General features: G+C 41.1%; 2 protein-coding genes across 2 annotated transcripts in view; one reads left to right on the top strand and one right to left on the bottom strand.

Annotated features, from left to right (window-relative positions):
- LOC116706165 (kinesin-like protein KIF26B) overlaps positions 1–13,291 on the bottom strand; it is a 29,244-nt gene extending 15,953 nt beyond the window's left edge. The window contains 8 exon segments of the mRNA XM_032542823.1: positions 603–696; positions 1,109–1,318; positions 6,817–6,988; positions 7,109–7,230; positions 9,733–10,206; positions 12,453–12,755; positions 12,757–12,807; positions 13,014–13,291. Coding sequence (XP_032398714.1) covers positions 603–696; positions 1,109–1,318; positions 6,817–6,988; positions 7,109–7,230; positions 9,733–10,206; positions 12,453–12,755; positions 12,757–12,807; positions 13,014–13,079 — 1,492 coding nt within the window. The 5' untranslated portion in view covers positions 13,080–13,291.
- Positions 13,292–15,674: 2,383 nt separating this feature from the next.
- hnrnpub (heterogeneous nuclear ribonucleoprotein Ub) lies at positions 15,675–25,898 on the top strand. The gene is made up of 14 exons (XM_032542836.1): positions 15,675–16,131; positions 17,597–17,711; positions 19,670–19,749; positions 19,952–20,091; positions 20,302–20,401; positions 21,111–21,223; positions 21,832–22,095; positions 22,268–22,387; positions 22,497–22,625; positions 22,703–22,871; positions 22,988–23,269; positions 23,573–23,862; positions 24,067–24,213; positions 25,180–25,898. Exons 1-14 carry the CDS (start codon positions 15,675–15,677, stop codon positions 25,228–25,230), a joined length of 2,457 nt encoding a protein of 818 aa, XP_032398727.1. The 3' UTR covers positions 25,231–25,898.
- The last annotated feature ends 500 nt before the right edge of the window (positions 25,899–26,398 follow it).

Genomic DNA, 26,398 nt, shown 5'->3' with positions numbered 1-26,398 from the left:
TGTGTGTGTGTACGTGCGTGCTTACGTGCGCACGCACACGTGCACCGCAAATCTATTAAACCCCTCCACTGACGCTAAGTGCAGGGTTCCATCTCTCTAATAGCAACGTATTACAGTCCATTTAGTTTACAGTCCCCTCTGAGCTCGGCGCTTCAGCAAAATAAAATAAAATATTGGTCTTTTTGTGCAGTATGCTGAAATGTCTATCAGGCAAAACGGGAAGCATATGCGTTGCATAATTGATGACCAGGCTGTTATTTACAAAATAACAGGTAGACAGGTTATGAGAAGGAGAGAGTTGAAATGGCAGCACTTTTCCGTCACTATTGTGGTAAAGTTGAAGACAGAAAAAGACCAATGGAGCTGGAGACACAGGAAAAGAACAAGGAGGCGGGAAATGTGCATCAAGATTGATAAGAGGACAGAGAAAGAAAATGGAGACAGATAGTTTAAGTGATAAAGAAAGAGTGAATGATAGCAGGAGTGGGATAGAGAAGCAGGAGAAGGGGAGGGGGGTGGATAGCCCCTGAGCACAGATAAAAGCATCCCACTCTCATCTTAAGATTTTAACCCGTGGCCTCTCAAACCAACCGATTACTCACCCACATCAGCACATCCCAAACCCAGAACACATCCATCGCTGCCGCTGAGCACACAGCGGATGACATCAGCCAAGACGCCTTCACACACCTCAGCCTGGTCGGGGAGAACAAAGGACAGAGGAAAGGAGCATCTTATGAATCATCTCCGTACTGAAATAGTAGGCCTATATCCAATGAAACAAAATAACTAACATGCATACTCATTCTGTAGATTCCCTTGGGCTCAGATAATATAAGCAGAGCATGGAGAAGGTTGAACATAATTGATGGACTGTGTAATTGTGGTGGCTATCCAGGCCCTATCAGTTTTCAGGTCATCAGACAGAGAAAGCAAACCAACCGTGGTGTGTAGTGTACAAAGCGGAAAATATGCATTAATACTTGAGAAAACACAGAATGTGCCAGACGAATGTAACTCTATCAAAGTTTCTGTCAATGTCACAAATGTAAATATTTAGAACCATATTCAAATTATGTTCATCAGTAATCAGCATGAAGAAACCAACCTGGCTTGACTCTTGCGGATAGGCAGAGTCAAAGTTGAAGGTCTTCAGAAGACTTTTGCCCTCTCTGCCTAGTGTCATCGTAGCGTATGGTTGGCTTTTGCTGACTGGTTCCATCATGGTCACTCTTTTCTTGGACGAGTCAATCCGGAGAGCAGGTGGTCGGGCTTGGCCCTCTGACAGCGTTGGGCTGACCCTCAGCACGACTTTGACCTGTACACCCAAAGAGATGGAAGCATGTTGCAAATTACAGTATGTGATTAACTGTTCAATACCAAATAATAAATAAATAAATAAATTTGATTGTACTGTAGCTGCATGGCTCTAGGGACCCATCAATGTCAGTCTGAAATATCTTGCCAAGCAATTTAATACACACTTTCATGGTCTCCAAATTATAAATTTGAATATCTTAGTTCAACCGGTAGCTTTTTTTCTAATACTTTGTACTTTGTTTATGACCAAACACCTACAGCTAATTAAATTCTATCAGCTTTAACTGTAGCCTTCTTGCTGAGTTTAGAAATAGTTAGTCAATGTTAGCATGCTAACATACTAAAATAACATGACGAACATGGTTATATCCGCTAAAGTATCAGCATGTAAGCATTATCAATGAGTTAGCATGTTAGCATGCTAACGTTAGCATTTAGCTCCACCACTGTGCCTAAGAACAGCCTTGCAGAGCTGCTAGCATCAATGTGACTCTTGAAAATAAGTTTTCTTGTAATTTGTGTTTAACTGACCTAATGTTGTAAGGTATGGAGATCATAATAAAAGCCCCATGTATTATGTTAAGAAAGATACGTTGAAAATGTCTAGTTTAAAGCTATCCTGTTATCCTGCATACTACTAGCATACTAGTGACGCCAGCTAATGCTAAGTCTAGAGCAGCTACAGGCTGAAAGATAAAATGCCTTTTACAAGTAGTGTACACTACTATTTTACTTACCCTTTGGTGCACTGTATATTTACAGAGAATGGCGAAACATTTTAAACTGAGACACCTTTCTGTAGAAATGTCATTATTTATTAAATGGAAGGTATGAGCCGGTGCTTTTACAGAGCCACATGTATGTAAGTAATTTCAGAAGAAGCCTGGGATCTACAGCGAAGAATGTAAGCGGCTTATAACTTTATGTTTTGACATTAAAAACCAACAGCAAATGGAAACTTATAAAAAAAAAGAGTGAGTGTCAAAACAGGAAGATTCAAAAATATCTTCATATCAAATTCAGCGAGTTGTTGGGTCAACCTCTGGCTTACCCATAGACCGTTAATATAAATCAATATATATACGGTCTATGGGCTTACCCAGTATTTGAGTCTACATGTCCCCCATGTAGAATGAGTCCTTGGCAGCCCAACCTGCGGCCCTTTGCTGCCTGTCATCCCCTCTCTCTCCCTCCTTTCCTTTCTATCCACAGTCTCTGTCCAATACAGTGAAAAAGCCCCAAAAAGATAAACAATTAACCCTTGTGTTGTCTACCTGCCTTGGTTTTTCTGATTTAAAATTTAAAATGAAAAACCTTTTATTATGGTTATGGTCGTCTTTTTCTACCCTTTTGTGTCTTTCCCTCAATTATTTTTTCACTTTTTCATCGTTTGTTGACTTTTTCTGAGCCTTTTGGAATATTCGTGGGTTTTTCCCCCAATTTTTAAAGCTTTTGTTTTTTACATTTGTCACTTTTTTCACAATTTTTTTTACATTCGTTCACGTTTTAGTCACTTTTATTGACATTTTTTCTTCTTCTTTTTTAACATTTGTCACACACAAGTTCTTTTTTCTGTTTTTATTTTCTCCAACTGCTATAAAATTGACAAAATCACCCAAATTCAATGAATGTAGTGAAACGATCATTGACTTGTGAGGAGCGTTGTTGGGAACCATCCACGTTACTTTTATGTACAATTTGTTTGAAAGAAACCCCAAATTCTAATATTGAAACTTTGTGGAAAAGGGTCAAATTTGACCCGAAGACAACAGGAGGGTTAAATAAATTCAGCGAGTTTTAGCCATCATTAAGTCTAACCTGAAATCCAAAGTAAAACCATTTAGAGTGCTAAAAATATGAAATATATTATGCCACAAAATCTTCTTATTGGTTGTGTAAAGCTGCCTCTAAGGCTGTCAGTTACAGTTCTTTTTATGAATTTCTTTTGTTTATCTGACATCAGACGGACATTAATAGAAGTAATAGTCTGACTTCAGCTGCTAAGATACTATTTTATACAACATACAGTATGTTGGAAGAAACCTTGGTTGACAAAAGGGACGCCTTGGCAGAACAAAGTAGTAGTGTCACAAAAATAATTGAGCATTGGGATGGAGATCTAAAAATGGTTTACTCTGATGTTTCCAACTAACATCACTTCACTGACATTTGTAGGCAATCTTTTCTTTTGCTTCATAACCCTCAACTGATTTGTAAAAAACACAAAAATGGGCCGCATGATGTTTTATATTGAATTAAGATAAAAACACATTTTCCGTAGGCTGCAGCAGCCAGTTGATCCACTTAAAACAATACATGCACTTCCAACTGCATGGCTATGCATACCTCCCGCTATACGCCCGCATGTCATTACATCAATTCCTTAATCCAGTTCTCTACAGGAAGCCTTCGGATTTAGAGGCTTTACGGCCTTAAATTAAGTTAGAGCCTGAATCTAACAGCCATTTAACAAGGCTCATAGTCTGCAGGAAGACAAGGCAACATTTACCTCACAAAAGACAATAAAGCTCTATTAAGAGTCTAATAAACCAATTATAAAGTTATTTTAAATCAGGGTTCAGGTCTGCAAGATTGCAAATAGCCCTATGCGACATAAACCCAAGTCAGGACTGCAATTCAACACAATGACATCATCCGCCATTGACAATTTGAATATCTGAAAACCATATTCCATCTGCCATTTGAGTTTGCCAGTAATTCTGAAGAATATTTTTCCTCTCCCCTGATCATAATTGTAATACCTTATGCAAGAAGTGGCTCCCTAACCCTATTGAACATGTGTCGAATTATATTTATGAGGGTTAAATTATTCAAAAGACCCATTTAGAAGTAGAGAAAATCCTCCCCCGCTCTCACACACACATATTTATATTCCTGCATTCAGAGGTACACAGAGCTGAGTGCTTGGGCAGGTGTGGCTGGCCGTGGGGTCTATCTGAGCCCTTATCTGTAACTCTAGACTAAACCCAAGAGTCCATCTATCTGAGACAAGGGGAGGGCAGGCAGCCATATTGATCCCCCCCGTTTTTCCCAGAGGAGGTGAGTGAAGGGGAGGGGAAGAGCAAGATGGAGACATTAGCACCACATTACAGTGTATCCTAAAGAAGGCGTGATATAGGATCTCCTCCAAATTGACTGTGATCCCCTTACTCAGGGGTGGGGTAAACACTTCCAAGGTGGTGGTTGTGGGCAACGAGGGTTATACATCCTTTTTAAAGATACAGCAGCAATCCAGCCCTATTTCATGTATTTACCAGGGGTTGATGCATAGACTTTATTAGTGAAGTCAAAGCCATATGCATATACTGCAGTCCACCAGGTGCCTGGCTGCAGTATTGGTCATAAACCCCACCCCCTCTATGACAGCAAATGGGACATGGGCCAAATTAAAATAAATGTTTCACCAAAGATGGTTTCAGTCATTTTAGGTACTTCTTATCATGCTAATGTTTGTCCAAGTGTTCATTTTTCTGATTAGTTTATCTATCTTGTATTGCAATGTGTAAATACCCAATACATGGAATAGGTGGCCCAGGGAGCACAGGATGTTCATCAAGTCAATGTCATTGTCATTGTCATCTAGTACTACTGTACATGTACAGCTGTCTTAGAAGAAACTTTAACAAAGATGGATGTTGGGGGACTTATTGTATATTTTCTATTTGAATTAATATGGAATGTAGGTGTATAATGTAAAGCATACAGTAGATAATACATGTCATATGTATTTTTACGACACATGTCATGGCCGAAAACAGGTTGTGTGCCTCTTCTATTATTGAGCATGTGGTGTGTTTTTTTTATGCAGCTGTCTTGCGCTGATGTATGTGATGGTCTACAAAGAGCCGCACAGAGCCAAGAGTTCAAATGTGTTGAACTCTGAACCAAAGCTGCACTGATCTTTGTAAGTGCAGCTAATGACTGAAGGTGACTGCTTCAAGATGGAGCATGAATGAATAAGGTGTGTTTCTGAACACAACTAGTAAATCATAATTTATTATTGAGACCAAACTAAAAAAAAAACTGTTGTTGGATAAAATAGTAGCCTTCAGTGTAAGCTGTCAGGTTTGGTATCAAAACGCTGTTTGAGTCATAGTCGTAGGGATGTAAATACAGTTAGCAATGCTAACATTGTACCCTAAATCTATGGAAAAAGTCACTTCGCCCGAAAAACAGTTTATGATTAGTTTTAACATCTAGCAAATAGCTAAAATATTGTAAGAACAAAAAAGGAATAGTTAGAAATGTGCTTTCTTGCTGAGAGTTGGAGGACAAGACCAATATGAACTTTCATGTGTGTACAGTATAAAGCTAGAGACAGTGGGTGTTAGCTTAGCATAAAGACTAAAGGCAGGGGAACTAGCTAACCTCCATTTATTCAACGTTCAAATACAAATCCACCAACCAACACCTTTTTACTAATAAACACATTATATTTCGTAATCCACACAAGTCAAAATGTAAAAGCTGTGGTTTTACATTGTATTCCATGCTGCTTCCACCTGCAGTTTTAAATGCTAAGCTAATCGGCTACTGGCTGTAACTTTATCCTTACAGTGCAGACATGAAAGTGATCAATCATCTCATTAAACCCTCAGCAAGAACATAAATGTGTTTCCCAGTTTGCCTCATAGACATAATAATCTTCATTATGTCTATGATTAGCCTCTACTGGGAAGCTAATGGTAGTTTAGCTAACTGCTAATTTGGCTAACCGCTAGCTGACAGCTTGATTCAGCCTAAAATAACGTTAACTCAAACTAAACACCGGGTCAAGCAGGCTACACCATCCTTAAAGACAAGGATTGATTAATTGTATTTAAAATGAGCACAAGTAAAGTAGAAGTGACGTAACAGCTGTTATACATTTTAACGGATATTTTCAGGTTTTATTTTTTAAAGTTACATGCCGTCTCAGCTAGCGGTTAGCAAAATTAGCTGTTAGCTAAACTAACGTTAGGTTCCCGGTTGAGGCTAACGGCAGACCGCTACAACTACGAGCGTGGAACTGATTGTGCAGTGTCGTAAATCCTCGAAATAGGATTATCATATGTGCATGCGCGAACATGTTGCGCAGGACGGATTGTGCAGGAAGCACAGATCGGGTACCAACCACAGCCACCGAAGTGCAGCAACCCCGCCGCTGTTGCTGCTACGTCACCCGGATCGTCGGTCTGATTGGTTAAGGACTATTCAATTGCACCCAGAGGCATTTGAGTTGCATCCGTTGGTGACGCCCTATTGGAAATGAGCCGTGAATGAACCACTCTCAGTTAAAACTGAGAAGGGTCTGGTGTCAACCAGACTAACTACTTTGACCACTTAGTATCCTTTTATGGGAGCTTACAATTAATCATTCACCCAATCTTAAAAGAAAATGCTGGAATTATTACCAAACTGCACCCCAACCAAATGTGGTACAATAAAAAACAGAAAAGTCTCTACTGTACTGGAATGTGAAGCCCATTGGTCTACCTGGCCAACACCAGGGGAGTCTTTGGTCCTAGTAGCAGCTTGAAGCAGGCAGGAGGGGACAGGCAGCGGGGTTTTCTGGATCATCTCCCTGAAGCAGGTGGAGAAATGAGCGGGAGCTGGATCAGAAGCCTGGCCTTTTTTCCTCAGCGTCAGATTGAGTTTCTCGGCTGCCCTACAGGGAAGAAGGGAGGTTGCATGTCATATCACTGATACTTGTGGTGTAACCAGTACAGACATGCTGCAGAGAAAACATATTTTTGTTGCTGTTTGAATGTACAGTAGATATATTTACCTGGCTAAAAGGGACATCGCAGCAGTGTTGGCGATGGTCACCACTCTGGATATGTGAGGGATCTTTGAGCTCGTCTGCACGGTCCCGGTGTCACCACATCCCAGCGCAGCATCCTCTGCAGCCTGCTAGGGGAGAAACCTCATTATAAAAAATCCAAATCTGTAATTGCACACCAGCACCCATTCCAAAAGGGGCTATTATCATGGGAATTACTCTAGGGACAACTATCGGGTGCGTCAGTCTAAGTAGGGCATCTAGGCTGAGATCACAGTGGGTTAAACATACACCATCAGTCATATAACGGCTCTGGCTTGCTGCATGTGTAGCGTGAGGAATAGTTTGTGATGGCTGTAGCTGTCTGACTTGAAAACATGACTCAGAATGGAGGAGGTGCAGTGAACATACTGTCACTGTTTTTGACACACACACACCATCAAACAAGCGGCTTTATGGAAAGCAAGACCAACACTTACACAGCTGTAGCTCAAAGGCACGCGTTTCACACTCCTTCACAAGTGTGCCGTGTGTATGCAACATGGCCAATTCAGCATGCGTTTGCTACTGCTCAACATGAACTTGCCAAGCCTGGCCATGGGCAACATGTTTGTAACAGTGCACTCATGTCCTGTACCTCTCTCAAGCTCCACAACTCATCACTGTCTCAGCCTTTATTTAGGGCAAGATAACAAAGTCAGCTCAGTCATTTTATTTTAACAATGTCCAACCATAAACAGCCAATTAGTGTCAGGAATTGTTGGTTTGGAAGATGACTGGAAGAAGAATAGACACAGGGCTAAGTAAATGTATGTAGCCAAAGGTAATATGGATACGTATAGATACTTCACCGCTCCTCCTCTTGTCTTCTTGTTGACTCATGGCTTCTGTCATAACCTTTTTTATCTTCACTTTCCCTCTCTTTGCTCTGATTTCTGTTTGTATTTGCTCTCAAAAAGTCTTTCATTATCTCTTTCTTCCTCTCCCGCCCTCCACTCCATCTCTTTAAATTGGCATTCCTCTCCAGTCCTTTGTGCTGCCTCCCATCTTAAACTCTTCTTCCGCTCTCTTCTTCTGCAATCCATTTTTCTTCCGCCCTTCTGTTTGTCTCCTCTCGCTTTACTCTCCTTCTTCCACTTTCACTCATAATGTTTCACCTCATCCACATCCAGTAAACCTGTATTGATCTGCTCTCATAGCAGACCCACCTGGCTAATTCCACTAGAGCCCAGGACAGTTTCATTTGGGTAAGATGTTGCATTGTTATTGTCAAATCTGATTAGCAAAGTCGATTAAAAACAATAATGCAATACAATGTTGCTCTCAAGGCTTTTTCCAATTGACCACATAATGATTTGAACTTTAGCAGCTTTCCCACTTGAAATCCCTCATACTTTTTTAAACAATAGGGGCTTGATTTTAGAAAGGATTAGACAAAAGCCATATTCATATTTGTAGCTAGCGACAGTCAGACAGATTCAGATCAGCTAGCTAATTAAGCTAATGCTAGCTCCATGAGTTGGACAAAAATCCCTTTGGCTGTCAAATATTTCAAGAGGACTCATTAAAACAAGAATTATTGTAAAAGGAGTCCTAAATATGCACATGATGGCAATATACTGTACATGATATAATGCTGAAAGAATTAAGTTAAAGCTAAATAACCCAGGGACAAAGCTCATAGTTGAGGATCCATGTATAAGACAGATATTTTAGAAATTTTATTAAAAAAACATTGGTCTTGTATTACAGTGTAAAGGCTACTGTTAGTCTGATAATGCAAAATTAAGATCTGACTGATTTTGAAATACTTAGGCTGCTTGGACAAGCAAGACAGATTTTAGGCTGATTCTTTATTGTCTGTGCCTATGTGTTTTTTAATGTTAAAGAGTTTTAAGGAGAGGTCATTAACTGATGTGTTGGCTAATGTAATATGACCACAGATAATGAGTTTGGCTGGGGTTCATGGGGTGTAAACTTCCCCAAATCCAATAAACTGCATAATGTTAGCCTATAATCTGACCAGACCAGACCCATATTGAGGCTACAAAATACCTAAAATGTGATAATATCAGTTTGTACGGAATGTATATATGTATTCTCAAATTACTATATAAAAAAAAAACTCATACCAGTATTTTTTATCTTATTTCGATACCTTTGATTGGCAATGATTGTCCGTATGGATCAAAAGTAAAAACCACTAAAGTTGAAATACCAACACTATATACAACATCTAAAACCCCCTCACTCACCTTGTACAGGTTTAACAACCTTTCATTGGGGACTTGGGGGAGGGCAGGCTCAGCGGTGTGGCTTCCATCACGGTAATGCACATTTCACCAGTCGCCCGGTTAAATATGACCATCCCCCTATTGATCACAAGTGCTTTTTGACTGGCTGGCTTTTATGACAGGGGTAAATCATGACCCAATTCCATTCCATTAGCAAAAGTACTTTTAAACAACGTCCTCGGCCATGGGATCTAAATAGGGTCCGATGATGAATGAATCATTGCTTTGCTGACACGTGCACCCGTAAAGACGTACTTTACCCACATAGCTCATTAAAAGGGGAACGCTCACTATGGGATGTGTGATATAGTGGTAGGAGAAGGCTTTTAGGGGTACCTTATGGTTAGGGTGCATGGTGATACCATCAGGATACGCAGATTTAGAAGCGACCAGCTGCTGCTGCTCCTCTACCCAGCGGTCCATATTGGGGTTGGGGAGCTTGGGCCCCCTCCGTCTGAGGGTTTGAGGGGTCCTCTGTGGCGTCCTCGGGCTTCTTGGGCTGTAAGGACTGTGGGTGAGACTGTGTGGTTGATGCACAGCTGTGGCAGCATCCCTCGGAGCTCTGTCTCCATGCTTTGTCTCACTTTGTCCCAGCAGTGTGCCAGTGCTAAAGCTGGGTTCAAAGGGAGGCTTAGCTAATGACTGACCCCTGCTCAGAGCCAAGTGGACCGCCTCTTGTTTGAGTTGTATCAGGTTCACGCCACAGGCTCCGCACTCGCCCGGCTCCCTTTCTCTCTCCCTGGAGTCGTTGGTGGACCGACTATGGACGCGAAGGTTGTCATGAAGAAACGCAGACAGGTCACCAGAGTCCTGCAAAATTGTTTTTAAAAAAGTGAAAAGGTAGAAAAAAAATCTTTGCATTTAACAAATGGCAACCAAACTTAGCAATTAGGTGCTTGAAGGTGTGTTTGAGACAAACATAATGGGATCAGAGGTTCAGCACAAGCTGCTGGCGAAGGCATAATAACTAAGCTAATTTGCTTTGTGTGATTTCTGGTTTGAGAACTATTTACATGAATGATCACTGAGCATACAGAAATTGACTCATGGGAAGGCACTGCAAACACTCCTAGCACTTAGCAAAGTAATCATGGAGTCAGTAGTATTGATTAATACCACTCCTGGCATCTTTAAAAGTCAGTAAGCAAAACATAAAAAAATAATCTAGCTGGATGACAAAAAGAAAAATCTGATTGAAGGCCTGAAAAAGTTGAATCATACTATCGGAAAAAATAAAAATAAAGTTGGGGTCATAGCATATACACAGGCTGTCATGCTAATAAAATAAACATCATGTTGCTTTTCATCCCGACAAAGACACTCTCGTGTCACATCCTGTCTGGTCTGCCCTTGACACCTACAAATCATCCACCACCCTCCCTCCCCCCCCGCCATGCCCATCCATCAGCACATTCCTAGTGATCCATATTCTGCCGGAGTACATTAGGAATTCTCAATAATGTAAAACAAAGTCACTAACAACCCAAAAAGAACTAAAACATCACAGATTAAATGGATGTCTTCTATAAATCTCCATATCCAAGGGCAATTCAGCCACATGCATGCCCTGTTATTCTCTTTATTCTACATCAAATGGACAAAATAAACAAATTCTACCACCAGCATATTTCTGTTTCAGGTTTGGGTGTCTTGCATTTATCATATAGAAAAGATAACAGATATATAAAGGATGAAATGTGCTCTTAAAGCCAGATGGGCAACTCAACTTTCCATCTCAGCCAGATTGCAAGCCCATCTGAAAAAAGATGACATCACAGAGCCATGATGCTTTTGAAAAACCACGCTCGGATCAATAAACCTGCAAGGAGCTATAGCTGGCTTATCAGATTTCTTCTGACCATGTAGATGGCCACAAGATACCATCTCTCTCCTGCTCACAGTGTGTACCGCGCTGGCCTGTGGTCTCTCCAAAAACGTGACCCCACTGCAGCTGTGTCCCGTCCCACTTAAGAGGACAAAAATAAATAGTCTTCCCTCAATGGAGAGGACTGTGGAGATGACACAGGGATGCCGTGATGAAATATTCATGCCCATTTGGAACCACTCACGCAGCAATGGCACTGGTTTACTGTGTCGATTGGAGTGTTTGATGGATGTTAGTGGTGACAAATGTACCGATGGATGAAGAAATGCATGTGTGCATTCCTCCCGGAGTCAGCACTGTAAAGACTGATGTGCCCATATGAACATTAAAACACTTTCTAATTGACTTAAACATACAGCGCTTCAGAAACAACGTCTATGTGTGCATGATTATGTCATGGCTGCAAATGGTGATTATTTTCATTATTGCTCAAGTCATCGGATAATCCCTGAAAAAAAAAGAAAGAAAAAAAGTCCATTACAATTTCCCAGAGCCCATATTCACATTGCTTGTTTTGTATATCCTATACTCCACAACCATTGAAAAATCACCGGCATAGCAGACTAAAAAAAAACAGCAAATCTTATTTATTAACATTTAAGAGCTTGAACCAATCAATTAAAAAAAAAATTCTTACATTTTAAAAATATTAAAATGCTCTATCAACCGACCAAAATTGCTGATGATTCATTGTAACATCAATCAACAAAGCGACTAATCTTTAAACTCAACATTACATGCATATTAATCACAAACAATAATGTATTGTGACTTGTTTTATGTTATTGGAACATTTGTTTACATGTATTGTCCAGTGCACTTACTCTATCACAGTTCATATTTATTGAAAATATATTTCAAGTTATTAAATATAGCCTAATACCTAATTATGCCATTGGCTGCATAAAGAATATCCAGTGGAATGATTCTATAGACCTGTTTAGACTTTTATTATCTGTCAACTGTTACCCTACCCTATACCACCACCTGCTGAAAGCTCCAGAGATGTGTGTTGAGTTGAATGTTGTCTGTGCCAATATTTGACCCTAGACACCATTTTAACACTTTCTTTTAAGATTCCTATCACCATAAAAGTGAGCGGACTGCTTGCATCTCTCCCCCCCCCCCAATCCCTGACCAGCTCCATCATCAGAGCCCCGTTGTCACTGACCTTGCAGGAGAAGTGATGGTGGACCGCCAGACTCAGAGCTTGTTTCTTGAGAGCAACAAGGGTCGCTGAGCACTTCTCACAGCACGCAATTTTCCCATCGGACCTCCCAAAGCCCGGATCGGCGGACATTGCGCCTCTGCGTATGGTCCCACAACCAGAGGACATGGTACTCCTGATGCGGTCTCCGATGGTGGACTTGTATGACGGGACAGCGTCCGTTCTCTGGCACATATTCCGATGTGGGTCGCCTCTGGATCCTCCGGCACCCTCAGGAGTAGGGCGCTCCTTGGGTTCTTTCCCGGTATATACTTGCATAAAATCCGACGGGTTCACTGTGATGCTGCACTTCTGAGCCCTGAGAAAGAAATTATTATAATAAGGATGTATGTGGGCTTTGGCAGTGGGAAATTACATGTCAATCGACGTGGACAACTGTAACCACACCCAAATGTGTTTTTGTCCGGCAGTGCAACATCTGATGAACTACAAAACTATATTAAGATGATGCAATATTTTACAAATTGTAACACATTGTGTTTATAAAGAATAAATCGGACTCACCCGGTGTGTTCCTCTCACCGAGGCAGGGAATCTCTCTCCTCCTCCTCCTCCAGTCAGGAATGACATGACAACTTGTTAATATTTAAAAAGACATCCGAACAAAGGCAGGGTGCACTTTTAGTTAATTTTGCCAAAGCTCCGTGGATAAAAAGCAAAAATATTTCACTCATGGTAGGCTCAAATGCAAAATATGGCAAACTAAGAGGCTGGAGACACTGTCTCAGAGGTGGACTGATGACAGTGGCCCAGTGGAGAAGGAGTGAGCGCACTAAAAAACACTTCAGGAGTCCACTTGGCTTTTTATTATAACCTCCTCAGGGAGGCAGTAGTGTTCACAGACAGTCAAAAGGAACAAGCTGTTGAACCTTATGGTGATGCATTCACTGAATTTCAAAATATAATTCCCAAGGAAATCTCTCTCCTACTTTACAGTTCCATATATGGCACAGTAGGCTAACAGAACTCCCATGATATTATGTAGAAACTGTACATTTTACATATGATTTCAAAATATCTGTTAGCCTTCTGAAGGTGTAGATTTCAGGGGGGATGCAGGGGATATGTCACCCCCCCCCCCCCCCCCCCCCCCCCATATTTAGAAGAGATTTATTCCCCTCAAAAAAGATAAAGAACGAAAGAACACACTCTCCAAAAGATCAAAAATAACCACTCAAGAGGCTCAAACATGTTTTTGTCTTATACATGACATTTCTCCAAAAGTTGAATCTTTCCAACTTTATTACAGCAATGTAGGAAAAACTCAATAAAAGTGAAATATTTCAATACCAAAATTGAAAAACAATACCCAACAAACGTATTGTAGGCTATAGACGGGTACTCAGATCCAGCCCTCCTTCTTACCAGTATAGCTTAAATATATGTGTATAATGATTTTGAGCCAAGAAATTAATGTTTTAGACGCTCAACAATTTTTTTTGGGAAGACCCCCAGATCCCCTGTGATAATGTGCCCCCTGTGCCCCAATACGGAGAAATAGTGCATTCACTGTATTATTATTAGCACTTCTGTCTTATTTGTGTCTCACTGAAACAGTCGTACACACAGTCCTGTGTCCAGCTTCTACCTGTGGACATGTTGCCATGGTGTTTGTATGCAGAAAAACAGCATAACACTATTATTCTGTGTTCTTGGTATAGACCATCCTCCATATATTCCGTCTAATCAGCTAAAACGTCTTCAAATCCTGCTCTTTAGTGCTAGAAGATGTATTTTATTGAAGTGGGTGTCGGAGGAACCCCCTAGCATTGCCCAATGAACATGCAGTGTACAGTTTATGCCCCTCGAAGCCCTTATCTTCTATCTGAGAGAGGAACAGTTTCAGTTTTATAAAGTCTGGTGTCCATTTGCAACTTAATGGGGTTTGATTGTCTGAGTGTAATAACAATAGGGCTGTATGGGTTGGCTTGGGGAGACCAGACCTGTATCTTAACTGTATGTGCATTCCTGATTTGTATTGTACGCTGATTGCTTCACTTGAAACTGTCATGACCTGTAAATCTGTCAATGTTCAATAAAAAAATCAATTAAAAAAACTAAAATGGCTAACTTGGCTAGAGCTACCCCCACAATAACATATTTGGCTTGTACATGGAACGCGTTCAACTCGGGTGAAACATCAATCCTAGCTCCAGCTTCCAAATTCAGAGATAAATGGAACTTACTAATGGCGTTTTCCCACTGCATGGTACCTACTCGACTCGCCTATACTCTACTCGTCTTTTTTGGTTTTCCATTACGAAAAAAAGTCCCCGGTACCAGCTAACGGGTACTTTTTTTTAGTAGGCTACTACCTCAAAACAAAAGTGCAGTATACAGAGGATCAGGTAAGCAATACTGGTACATGAACATCAAGTGTACAAACTTTTGAAGATAAAAATTGAATAATCATAAAAAATAAAAATAAAAATTAAAAAAACTACATACGAGGCAATAAAAACGAGAAATAACATGACATTACAAACAAAACAAAAATACAAGAAGACAAAAATGTACAGTTAATCAGAGGTTTTGGGAAAAAAGACTACGCTATCCACAATTTTAATATTTTTCTTGTTATCTGTTTTCTTGACTTTAATAGAGATTTAAATTCTATGAGAAAATTTGTAAAATTAGAAGATGAGTTGAAAAGTTAGCCTAGGTGAATTTATGATTTATACTCAGACTGTAGCTAAAAAAAAATATATATATAGGCTGTATTTCAAAGTCTTAATATTACGATTCCCCAAAATGTATTAGGTCTACCTTATGATTGGCCAACTTCTTTCCAAATATATTAATTGTGAAAATAAACAAAAGCTGAGTAATGATCTGGGTGTAATTATTATTGTTGTTGATTTTGTTCCTACACATTTGCCCCACTTTTTTCCACATCAACGCTTTCTAACGCCAGCGCAGCGACAGATGGTCGGCGGGTATATAACCAACCCGCGCTTCTCTCTGGGTAATTACGGTAGGGGACGTCATCTTCCTCCCCCACACCCTAGGCTCTGCATACAGCTCTTTTGCCGGTGAAAGCTTGTTCGGATAGCGTGGGTGCCATTTGGCGCAGTGTTGAGTTAAATCCGTTGACAAAAGGTGTCCAGTTATTTATCGTCGTATTTGTGAATTTTATTTAATACGTTTTGCCGTTAAACATTAACAATGAGCTCAATTAACGTCAAAAAGCTGAAAGTTAACGAGCTGAAGGACGAGCTGAAAAAGCGTAATCTTTCGGACAAGGGGCTGAAGGCCGAGCTTATGGATCGTCTGCAGGCCGTGCTGGACGAGGAGGCCCTTGCCGGAGACTCCCCGCTGAACCAAGAAGCTGCAGCGGACGAGGGTCCCGGCCAGGCCGCGGACCTGGAGGGCATGGGAGAGGAAGAAGAGGGCGAGGGCCCGGTAGAAGAAAGCATGGAGGCCAACGAGGAGGATGCGGAGGAGGAGAAAGAAGAAGAGCCGGAAAATGGGGGCGCCGCTGACGGCGCTGCCGAGGACGAAGAGATGGGTGAGGGGGAAGAGGACGAGGACGACGAGATGGATCCCATGCTCAAGGGAGATGTCGACGATATGGAGAAAATAGACACAGAGGATGGTGAGCCCGCGGACCAGGCTGCTGAGGGTGAGTCGGCCGGATTGGTTTTGAAAATGTGACTGGCTGGATGGACTGTGGCTGGGTGTCGTTTATGCTACCGCGGGAGGGAACCGGCTGGGAAATGACTTAACGTTTGATTGCTTTACCATACAACAGAACGTCCATGTTGAGATAACCTAGATAGCGTGACCTCCATAACCCACCAAGTATTAGCCACGAACCGAAACCGTTAACGTTAGCCGCTTACGCTAATTTGACGTTAGCATCGGTCACCACCGTCGTTAGCTAGCATTAACAATACCTTTTAATCATTGTTTGCAACGTTAGCTAGCTGGATAACTTATGGGGACTGGACTAGCGATAACATAATGATTTGGCTTATAGTTGGATGTCATTAGCGGCATTTACTATGTGAATGAAGTGTCAAATACGATTTATGTAGCATAGCTAGCTTAGTCTGTCTTTTCGTTTCGCGTGATTAGCGTGTTAGCTTGCCAGCTAACGTAATTTTCTTTGTCAAGAAAAGTGCTAGCTAGCGGGTCCGCCGGTTAGCTAGCTAGCTAGTTCAGTGGTTCCCAAAGTCAAGATTGGCTACAAATGGGGTGGAAGGGTGGAGGCGAACCATGGCCATCATTGAGCGTTATATTATAACGTAAAGTTGTATTACAAATGGCGTAATGTTAAAGCAGCGTGTCGAAAAGGTTTGACTGCCGCAGTGGTTGTTGTGTGCTTTGCCTCCGCTCCTAAGCTCCAAATGCACAATTGGGCCGTTGAAAAAGAAGTACAAGTTAAATTCAAATGACTAATTTCTTAGGACTAAGTTAAATGTTTACACGCGGGAGGATTGTTTGTCTGTGTTTCAAGTCCAAATGTATTTGACTTTAGAAGGGCCAGGAACCCATGAACTTTCTGACCCAAAGCTGTGCAGAAGATGGGGCAAGTGTAGATCTGCTTGTCTAGCACATAGTCTGTCACTGGTTCGAGTAGAGTGTCATCTTGTTGAATGAACATGAAAAATGTGGGGGTTACCTTGATTAGCCACCTAGGTTATTTAGGGTAAGACATATGGAGGGGTGGGTCAATTCAGGTCTGAGTACCTTGCATGATTCATTTGTCCCAGACAACCATAGGCTTGTCCCCTTAATATATTATATCTTAGTATAAGCCCTTTTATTGCAAGGGTAATGTCCCTTTTTATTTAGAGACTTGTTTTTTCAGCCCCAGCAAACACTGTTCACAATGTTCATTTGGACCAGCCTACATTGTAATTATTATCTGGTCATACGAGTGTTACAATTTGTGAAATATGATTGTTTTTTTTTTAAAGTGTAATCATGAGGTGTTACCTCTTAAAGTTACCTTACTATTGATGATTATGGTCGACACTATGTAACTAATGAACGGGCTTTGTGGGCCAGAACCCCACTGCCAGTCCGACCTCTTTCTTACAAAAAGGAGCACCTCATTCTATATCTTTGTTCTATTTTCAAAGGGGATGCGGACAAAGACACGAATGCTGATCAGAAGAATAAGAAGGGTGTTAAGAGACGCCGGGAGGAACATGGAAGGGGCTACTTTGAATTTATTGAAGAGAACAAATACAGCTGGTAAGGATGGGACAGAGCAAAAATGGCCTTCAGCATCCCTGAAGCGCCATCCATAGCTTTGTTGAACTGTATTGGCTTTAAGTGCCAATGCACATATAACTAGCATGAGGAAAACCCTCATTTTTAAATATTATACGATTTAATAACCTTACTTTCACACATGTTTTGAGGGTCATCCCTGACTACTTAAAGAGCCTTACCTTTTACAGCGCCCACTTACATTTGTGTCTTAATGGAGTGCATTCTGTAGCAGAAGTGCAACTATCAAGTCTCTATGAATTTTCACATCTGTTCTCATGCCACTTATTGTGTTGGAAAGCCCATTGTGTCCTCAAGGTGAATCAAGGCTGCTCAAAAGAACCCAGAGGAAAGTAGCAGATGTGCACTTTTGAATAGAGGGAGGGTGGGAGGAATAGCTGAGAGGCGTGGGAGGAGGGGTCCACTGCTGCAGGGTAGCACACAAGAATATAGTAAAATTCCCAAAGAGTTTGGAACGTCCACGGAGGAGCTCGCTATTGACCGTCCATCGTTTTGCCTCGCAATGGTCTCTTTTTTCCGTTTTTTGTTTTTTAAAAATCTTTATTTCACTGGTTGTATGACGTCAAAATGCTATTTTCTGTCTCATGTATCATGTCTTGTGTGTATGTTATCATGGTGTGGGTGTGTGTGTTGCAAGGCTATCCCGTGCAGGTGACATCATGCACGGGTGTTTGAGTGTATGTGTGCATACATGTACCTACTTCTTGGTCAGTGTTTTGTTTTCATTGCGCTGTTAACTCACTTAAGGATCAACTGGCAGAAACCAGAATTATTATTTTTTTGTGGACTTTTTTTATTTTTTTTCTATATATATTTTTAATTTTCTCAAGTCCGGGACTCTAAATAAATATTACTTGCGCCAGAATTGGTGGAACGCCATAGTATTGCAGCCTTTTTAGGTGCTTCCCCCACCCCCTTCCTATGTAAAAGACCATTTTATTTCAAGTGTCCATATAATTCATATTGAAGGTCTAGCTTTTCTGTCCTTTTTTTCCATTTACTCTTAAAGCTCGAATCGGCTCTATGGTAAGCCAGTGGCCCCTGAATAGCCATGGGCCTATAGAGCACTGACCATATGCTCCAACTCAGACAATATGTTCTCCAGAGCCACCTTAAATCTCCCCCACATCCATTCGTACATCATACAAATCTGTTTAAGAACAGCTACAATGACAGATGTCCCTGAAGATGTTAAGACTGCTGCGGATGATGACCACAAATCTGTTTTTGTTTCTACTACATAATTGCCGTACACCACTGGAATTGGATAATTGTGTCAGGTGGAACAATGCTTAAGACTCATTGAAATGTAACTATTAGAACATTTTGACTGGTGTCTTAAATTTCCCCTAAGATATTTGGGTACCAAATCTAAAGCTACAGAGTTGGTAAGTTGCTGTAGCTCTCAGGATACTGTGATAATTTATTTCAAGCTGCCAAATATAGTCACTATTTTTATTGGATAGTTGCATAGAACTGAATGAGTACAACATGAAATTTTTCATTTAGGATTCCACATAAAAAAATTAACTGCACTTTGACACAGCAATTCTGGAGATCATACACACACTGATCTGAAAACGGACATATCTTTTAAAACTTTCACCAATGAATAGCCTTGCATGCTAGGGCTAGCGGAGGTGCTTTCTTTTTGTGTATCTCATGTTTTAGATTTCGCTGGATACTGCAAGGTAAGTGTTGTCTGCCAAGGCCCACAATACAGCTGACAATCCAACAAGTTTGGAGACTCGCTTGCCCAATTTATTGTTTCCATTTTTGTATTGTTCCCCTAGTCTGCCTTTCTCCCCTCCCCCCCCCAAAAAATATTTTCAGCAAGTGGTACCCAAGGCATCTATATGTTCCATGCAGTTGTATAGCCTGTGAATCCTGTAATTGACTTGCTTGGTATCTCTTTTCAGGGCCTCATTTAAGTCCCCTGTGCCCCCCCTGGAGGAAGAAGATGAGGAGTTTGATGACACTAAAGTCTGCCTGGATACTTGTAAGTGATTCTTCTATTAGCTACATTTTTAAATGAATATTTTTAATCAAATTAAATGGAATTCCAAGACCCAAAATTGTAATAATACCTGTCCAAGAAGACTTAAAGGGCAACTTACTGGTACATCAACCACACTTGTTTATCAGAGACCTGTTTAAAGGCATACGGATTTTGATGAGTGTGCTTTTTTGTTGCGGTCTAGACAACTGCGACTTGCACTTTAAGGTGTCACGGGACCGTTACAGCGCCTCATCTCTCACAATGGAGAGTTTTGCTTACCTCTGGTCCGGAGGCAAGGCAACCTATGGCGTGAACAAAGGCAAAGCCTGCTTTGAGATGAAGGTACAGTAACAATGCTGACCTATTGGGCGCCTGAAACCTTCTAGCTGTCCTTGCAGTATACACCCTTCTTTTTACACCCCTATTTTTTTTTTTTTTTAGTAGGCTTATGTAGAGTAACCCTGTAAAATGGTTTAAAAAATAAATGGGACTCGCATTGGACAAGTGGAAATAATCTTAATACATTTTGTTTGTTTTGCTACCTGTCATCAGATTGCAGAGAAAATTCCTGTGAAGCACATTTCCAGCAAGAACATGGACATTCATGATGTGCAGGTCGGCTGGTCCCTGTCTACTGGCACCCTCCTCCTTGGTCAGTGTCTCTTTTTTTTTCTTTTTCTTTTTTAAGTTTTTGTATATTATACAATTGGTTGTGTAATTCAGCCATTCAGTATCAGTGGAAGTAAGTGTTGAATCCAGCAGTAACTTTCTATTTACCTGTGGCAACGTTTGTTAGACTCATTGACAAAATAACCTACTTGGTTGCATCACATGTGGTGTAGGTCAAACTGTTGAAGAAAATGTTAGGTCTATAATGACTTCAACATTATGGGATACAATTACTTCTCTGATAAACAAAATGGTGACCAAGCCAATGCAGCCATTTGCTGTCATTCATTAATGCAAAAATACTGCAGGGCTCCCGAGTACTCCTACTGTGAAGTGTGTTGGTTGGAACCTGCATTGCATTAATTGGAAAAACTCTGACAAACTGTGCTCGGTGTATATTTTTGCATGATGGTCTGCCAAAAAAGATGACGCTAAAAAAACGAGGCTTCTGTGACCCTGCAAGAATAGCCAGTCTGTCCTAAGATGTCCCTCTAGTGGTTCATGGGCAGCATGACCTGTTAATTTAAAATGGCTCCAGCTCTGGCTGCATCATAGTAATGGTGGCTGGCCTATTGCCAACATAGAGGATTCACACACCACACCATTGTGGAGGTGTTGATTCAGAAATCTCATTTCATTAGCAAACTGTCGCAGTTTTTTTGGCAATTTGTTTTATCCCATTTTTAATTTAGGTGAGGAGGAACATTCTTATGCATACTCTGGGAAAGGCAAGAAGACCACCAACTGTGTCACAGAAGACTTTGGAGAAACCTATGAGGAGAATGATGTCATCTGCTGCCTTATTGTAAGCCGCAAATGTTACTTGTATTTTATCAGTTCATTAAAGTAGATGAAAACCAAGCTAAAGACCGGAATTGAAATGTCTCAAAAGATAGGGCTGGGTACCAAATTTTGATACTTCAAGGTACCGACCAGATTGCCTCTTTTTAATGAGTATTGAAAAATGCCTTGTCGTTCAATAGGATTAAATCTACTAATGATGATGATTGGGATTGGCTGTCTAACGTTAGGTCATAGCATGCAGGAGAAACTCTACGGTATAATGAGTTGACTACATATTATTCCCTCAATTCATGTATATCAGAAACTGGAGGACATCATGTTATATTTAATCAATCTGAAGGTACAGAAAAATACATCTCACAAACAGCGTGAGATGGGTGCATCGGAGGGGGACAAGCTGGTCAAAAGTTACAAAGAAACTCAAACACTGTAACGTGCACAAAATATAAAGTTTAAAAGTAGGCAACATTTGGTACTTCATTTGCCTGAAGATGGTCTGAGAAAGCATTCTCACGTGAATTTTATTTAAGAAATGAATTTGTCACAATTGCTAATGCATGAGTTCTTATATACTTAGAAACATTTTTGCATCTTGCTTTCTTTGCTTAGGACTTTGAGGGCGAGGATGTGGTGTTGTCCTTCTCCAAGAACGGCGCCGAGCCGGCTGTCGCTTTCCAGGTGAACAAGGAGACTCTGAATGGCCAGGCCCTTTTCCCACACGTCATTTGCCACAATTGTGCTGTGGAGTTCAACTTTGGCCAGATGGAGACGCCGTACTTCCCTCAGCCTCAGGGTTACACCTTCTTGCAGCAGATTCCTTTGGATGACCGAGTCCGTGGGCTCAAGGGCCCACAGACCAAGGCTGACTGCGAGGTAAGCATAGTAATATGTAGATATTGTTTAAATTAGTCCTCCAGTCATTTTTTATTGACATTTATAATCGCTTTTTTTTTTTTTTTTTTTTTTTTTTTTTTTTTTTTTTTTTTTTTTTTTTTTTTTTTTCTCGGCTCATTTTAATTCTTTCTGGGCTTTTCATGTTACGTAGATCATAGTGATGGTCGGCCTGCCAGGCTCAGGGAAGACTACGTGGGTGAAGAACCATGTCCAGGAGAACCCAGGGAAATACTACATCCTCGGCAGTGACACCATCGTGGACAAGATGATGGTCAGTACTAATAAAGCTGTTATTTTCAGTAGCTCTTGACAGACCGGGTGCCTTGTAGTCTCTACCCTTTTTTCTTCACATAATCATATTTTGTCCTTATTCAATACAGATCAACAGCCTGAAACGACAGTCAAAGGACATTACAAAACTGACCGCCATTTCCCAGAGAGCACCGCTTTTCCTGGGAAAGTTTATTGAGATTGCTGCACGCAAGAAGAGAAACTACATCCTGGATCATGTAAGACACTTGTGCGGATAAGTATAAAATCAGACATTATAAATCAGTGTAATTCATACTTTCTCTTCTCTCCCCAGACTAATCTGTCTGCCCCAGGCCAGAAGAGGAAGATGTGTTTGTTTGCTGGCTTCCAGCGCAAGGCTGTGGTGGTCTGCCCCTCTGACGAGGAATACAAGCAGAGAGTACAGAAGAAGGTTGAGAGCGATGGCAAAGAAGTGCCCGAGCACGCTGTCTTCAAAATGAAAGGTATTAAAGATGCTTGGGCCAGTAATGCATACATAGTAATCGACTGAACCCAGTACATGAGTGCAATTTTTTTATTTGCATCCCTCATCATGTTCTGGTTTGTCATCCCATTACAGGCTTCTACTCGCTGCCTGCGGAGGGAGAGAGCTTTAACAACGTCGTCTTTGCTGAGCTGCAGAAGGAGGAGGCCGGAAAACTGCTGGAACAGTACAAAGAAGAAAGCAAGACCGCTCTGCCGGCTGAGAAGAAACCCAACCAGGGCAGCACAACACCAAAACGAGGCGGTGGGCTGCGCGGTGGCGGCCGGGGAGGCAAGAACCAGTTTGGCCGTGGCAGTGGGCTCGGGCAGAGAGGTGGTGGCCGCGGAGGCTTCCAGAACAGAGGCAACTTCAGAGGAGGTAGAAGGCTTGCTTAATTATGGGGGGAATCATTATCACAATTAGGTTTCCATATTGAAACCACGATTGAAAAGATGTTTCAATTACTGAATCTAAAAACCTGAAATTTCCCTTTTAGTTTTGTAGTTTTAATTATTTCCTTTTTATTCAGAACACAAGACAAAATAAGACTTTAGGTGCAAAACCAATGTGCAAAGTCTGTTTTTGTGATCATTATTATAAAAATGTAATGTTGTGTAGACCATATATGTAAGCAATTGAAAACGTATTGATGCTAACTTAAACTGTTTGTGATGTTTTCAGCCCCTGGCCCTCGTGGCGGCTTCAGCCGTCCACCTCGTGGCTTCCTGCCTCCCCCACCCTTCAGAGGAGGGTTCCATAGCCGTGGAAACTTTAACCGGGGTGGTGGCCCTATTCCCAGCCTGGGCGGATCTCCCAGGGGTGGGCCAATGAGGGGTAACATGGGACCCAGAGGGGGGCCCATGAACAGAGGTGGCCCTATGAACAGAGGTGGCCCCATGAACAGAGGGAACATGAGCCGAGGAGGTGGAGCCAACATGCACCGTGGTGGATCCAGGGGACAGCACAACCAGGTGGGTGACCTGAACACATCAGTTATACAAATTAACAATGTATGAGACTAATGTTAGATGATCTGCTTTCTTCTATTTTTGGAATATGCATTTTAAACTTTCAGTTTGTCAAACATGTCTGTAATGGCTCCTAGAATGGCTGAATCCATTTATAGTAACGTATAGCTGCATGGTCATCATTGATCATCATCTTCTCTCCTACAGTTTCAGCCGAGAGGTGGTAACCGTGGCAACTTTGGCAACTTTGGAAACAAGAATGGCAACTTTGGGAACAACAGGAACGGCGGCAACTTTGGCAACAGGAATGGCATGGACAAGGCCCAAGCCTTCAACCAGAGCTGGCAGCAAGGGGTCAGTATTAAGTCTGAGGCTAGCGTCCAGGTCAAGTCTGAGGCTAGCGTCCAGGTCAAGTCTGAGGCTAGCGTCCAGGTCAAGTCAGAGTCCAATTGAGAGACAGTCAAGACAGAGACAGGAAAAAGAACCCTTCAAGACCACATACTTACCTGTTTATTATTTATGCGATATACCAAATATCTTCAGTTATTACTGTAGCTAATGTTACATGTGTTTGTGTGTATAATATGTTGTATACTAGCATAGTGTTTAAATTTTACGGTCATAACCAAATAATTTTTGACTTGTTTGTCTATTTAACAAAACAAATATTGAACAGGTGGTTGCCAAAGGGGGCAACCAGAGGACACAAAATGGTTGCCAATCGATCGTTAATTGTCGAGCCCTGATCTTCTATAAAAGCTGAAGTGCATCACATATTACATGTTGAGTCTTTTTATTCTGGTGTAATGATAACATTCTGGGCTGCTAACAAGCAACATGGGTGTCATTAAAAACTGACATGCTCCCATTCTTGAACTCTGTATCCTGAGGCATCTATAGTACAAAGTGCTCACTGATATGGTGTCTGTGGTCAAAATAAAAATGATTGCTTTTGTGTACTGCGCAAAGCGTATGACTCAGCCAGGCATATACCAGGCGACCAATGTCGATGCCTGTTTTTAGATGGATTTTGAATCAAACCAATTCCCATGTTCTGAACAAGGGTACTAAATCATTGGTTTTGTTTTGAAATGGGAAGTTACTTTAGAAAGAAATCATATATTGCTGGGATCTGGTTGAGACAAATACCAAGAGACATTAGATAAGCTTCTCAAGACCGGACTCAGCACTGCTTTATGATGGCATGGGGAATGACAAAGTGGGTGTGGGTGGTATGAAAGCATACGTGTGTTGTACATTTGAAAGATGGTCCACTATAAACCGTAAGTAAACTTAGTGTCTCTTGTGTGTCCTGTGCAGTTCTGGAACCAGAAGCCATGGAGCCAGCAGTATCAGCCGGGATATTACTAAGACACTTGTTGTAACGGACTGGTGGCCGACACTGACCCACCGCTAGCCACGGAACTTCCCTCCGCCCCGCTTTCTTTTCCCTAAAACCCACTTTTAATCATCGCTAAATCACCATCTGACAATGAAGACTAACGTGATATGGAGCAACATTCCACATCAGAGAGGCAACCCAAGCTTTATATTCTCTAATATACACATGTACAACGTGGGTTCATTTTCATTCATTGTTTATTTTTTGTTGTATATTTTCAACTTGTTTTCACCACTTTTAAATGACGTGCTTTTAAAAAAGGAAAAAAAGAAATCTCGTTTGTAATATCAGGAACCTGAAATATTTGGCTAGCCTGGCAGATGTTGATTTTTTTTTCAGGGTTGTGCATTTTATCTGTGCTGTGACTTTTGTTTTTTTTATTACAAATTGTAAATAGGTTTTGTTTTTTTGCGTAGTTTGTAGAAGTAGTTTAAAAAACGGTAATAGTTGAAAGGAACCTTGGCTTATTAGCAAGAAGCATGGTAGCTGATTATCTTGTTAGGCTGTACATGTCAAGAGTCCACTGTCTGACAGTGAAACCGAAGCAACAGATGACTTGTCTTTTGTTCCCAATATCAAACCTGTAACCTTAACTCCATAGACTTACAATAAACAACTCGTTGGCTTTTTTACATTCTTCCTGGCTTATGACTTTTGATTCAGTTCAAAGGTGTGTAAAAGACCTTTGAATGGGCGTTGTCCTAGTTTGCTACTTCAAACAGTAAGGACATCAGCTCCTCTTCAAGCCCCAGTTCACACCTCATTAGTAAAGTATTCCCTTCAAGTGTCCATCTTTGATACGTCCTGGAGCTATTCTAATGTACATTTCTTTCAGAAAGTATTGACCAAGCCATTTTAAGGATCTTAGAAAGCCATTTTTAGTACATTTTGCCTTCCAATTCATTTTTTTTTAATATAAATATAAATTAAAATAGTCTAAATTGGTACACTGACTACACTTGAGTCTCGGGAGGAAGTGTTGGTACTAGATGTGTCCATCAACGGTTCCTTTAGTGCAGTAGACTTCTGAAAAAAACAGCTAGCACTGATCAGTCTCAACTCCTTAAAAAACCACACCCAGAAAAGCATCCCCCCTCTATGTATAGTTTTACGCTTTAAATAAACGCCACTACAAAA

The sequence above is a fragment of the Etheostoma spectabile genome, chromosome 18 (genome assembly GCF_008692095.1).
Source record: "Etheostoma spectabile isolate EspeVRDwgs_2016 chromosome 18, UIUC_Espe_1.0, whole genome shotgun sequence".
NCBI classification, from domain to species: domain Eukaryota; kingdom Metazoa; phylum Chordata; class Actinopteri; order Perciformes; family Percidae; genus Etheostoma; species Etheostoma spectabile.
This window is presented reverse-complemented; position numbering and strand designations above follow the sequence as displayed.

Excerpts from the sequence above, each read along its gene's own strand:
- hnrnpub (XM_032542836.1), top strand. The coding sequence starts at position 15,675 with ATGAGCTCAATTAACGTCAAAAAGCTGAAAGTTAACGAGCTGAAGGAC. Across the intron at positions 17,712-19,669 it reads GAAGAGAACAAATACAGCTG|GGCCTCATTTAAGTCCCCTG; the intron begins GTAAGGATGGGA and ends ATCTCTTTTCAG. Across the intron at positions 23,863-24,066 it reads CCAGGGGACAGCACAACCAG|TTTCAGCCGAGAGGTGGTAA; the intron begins GTGGGTGACCTG and ends TCTCTCCTACAG.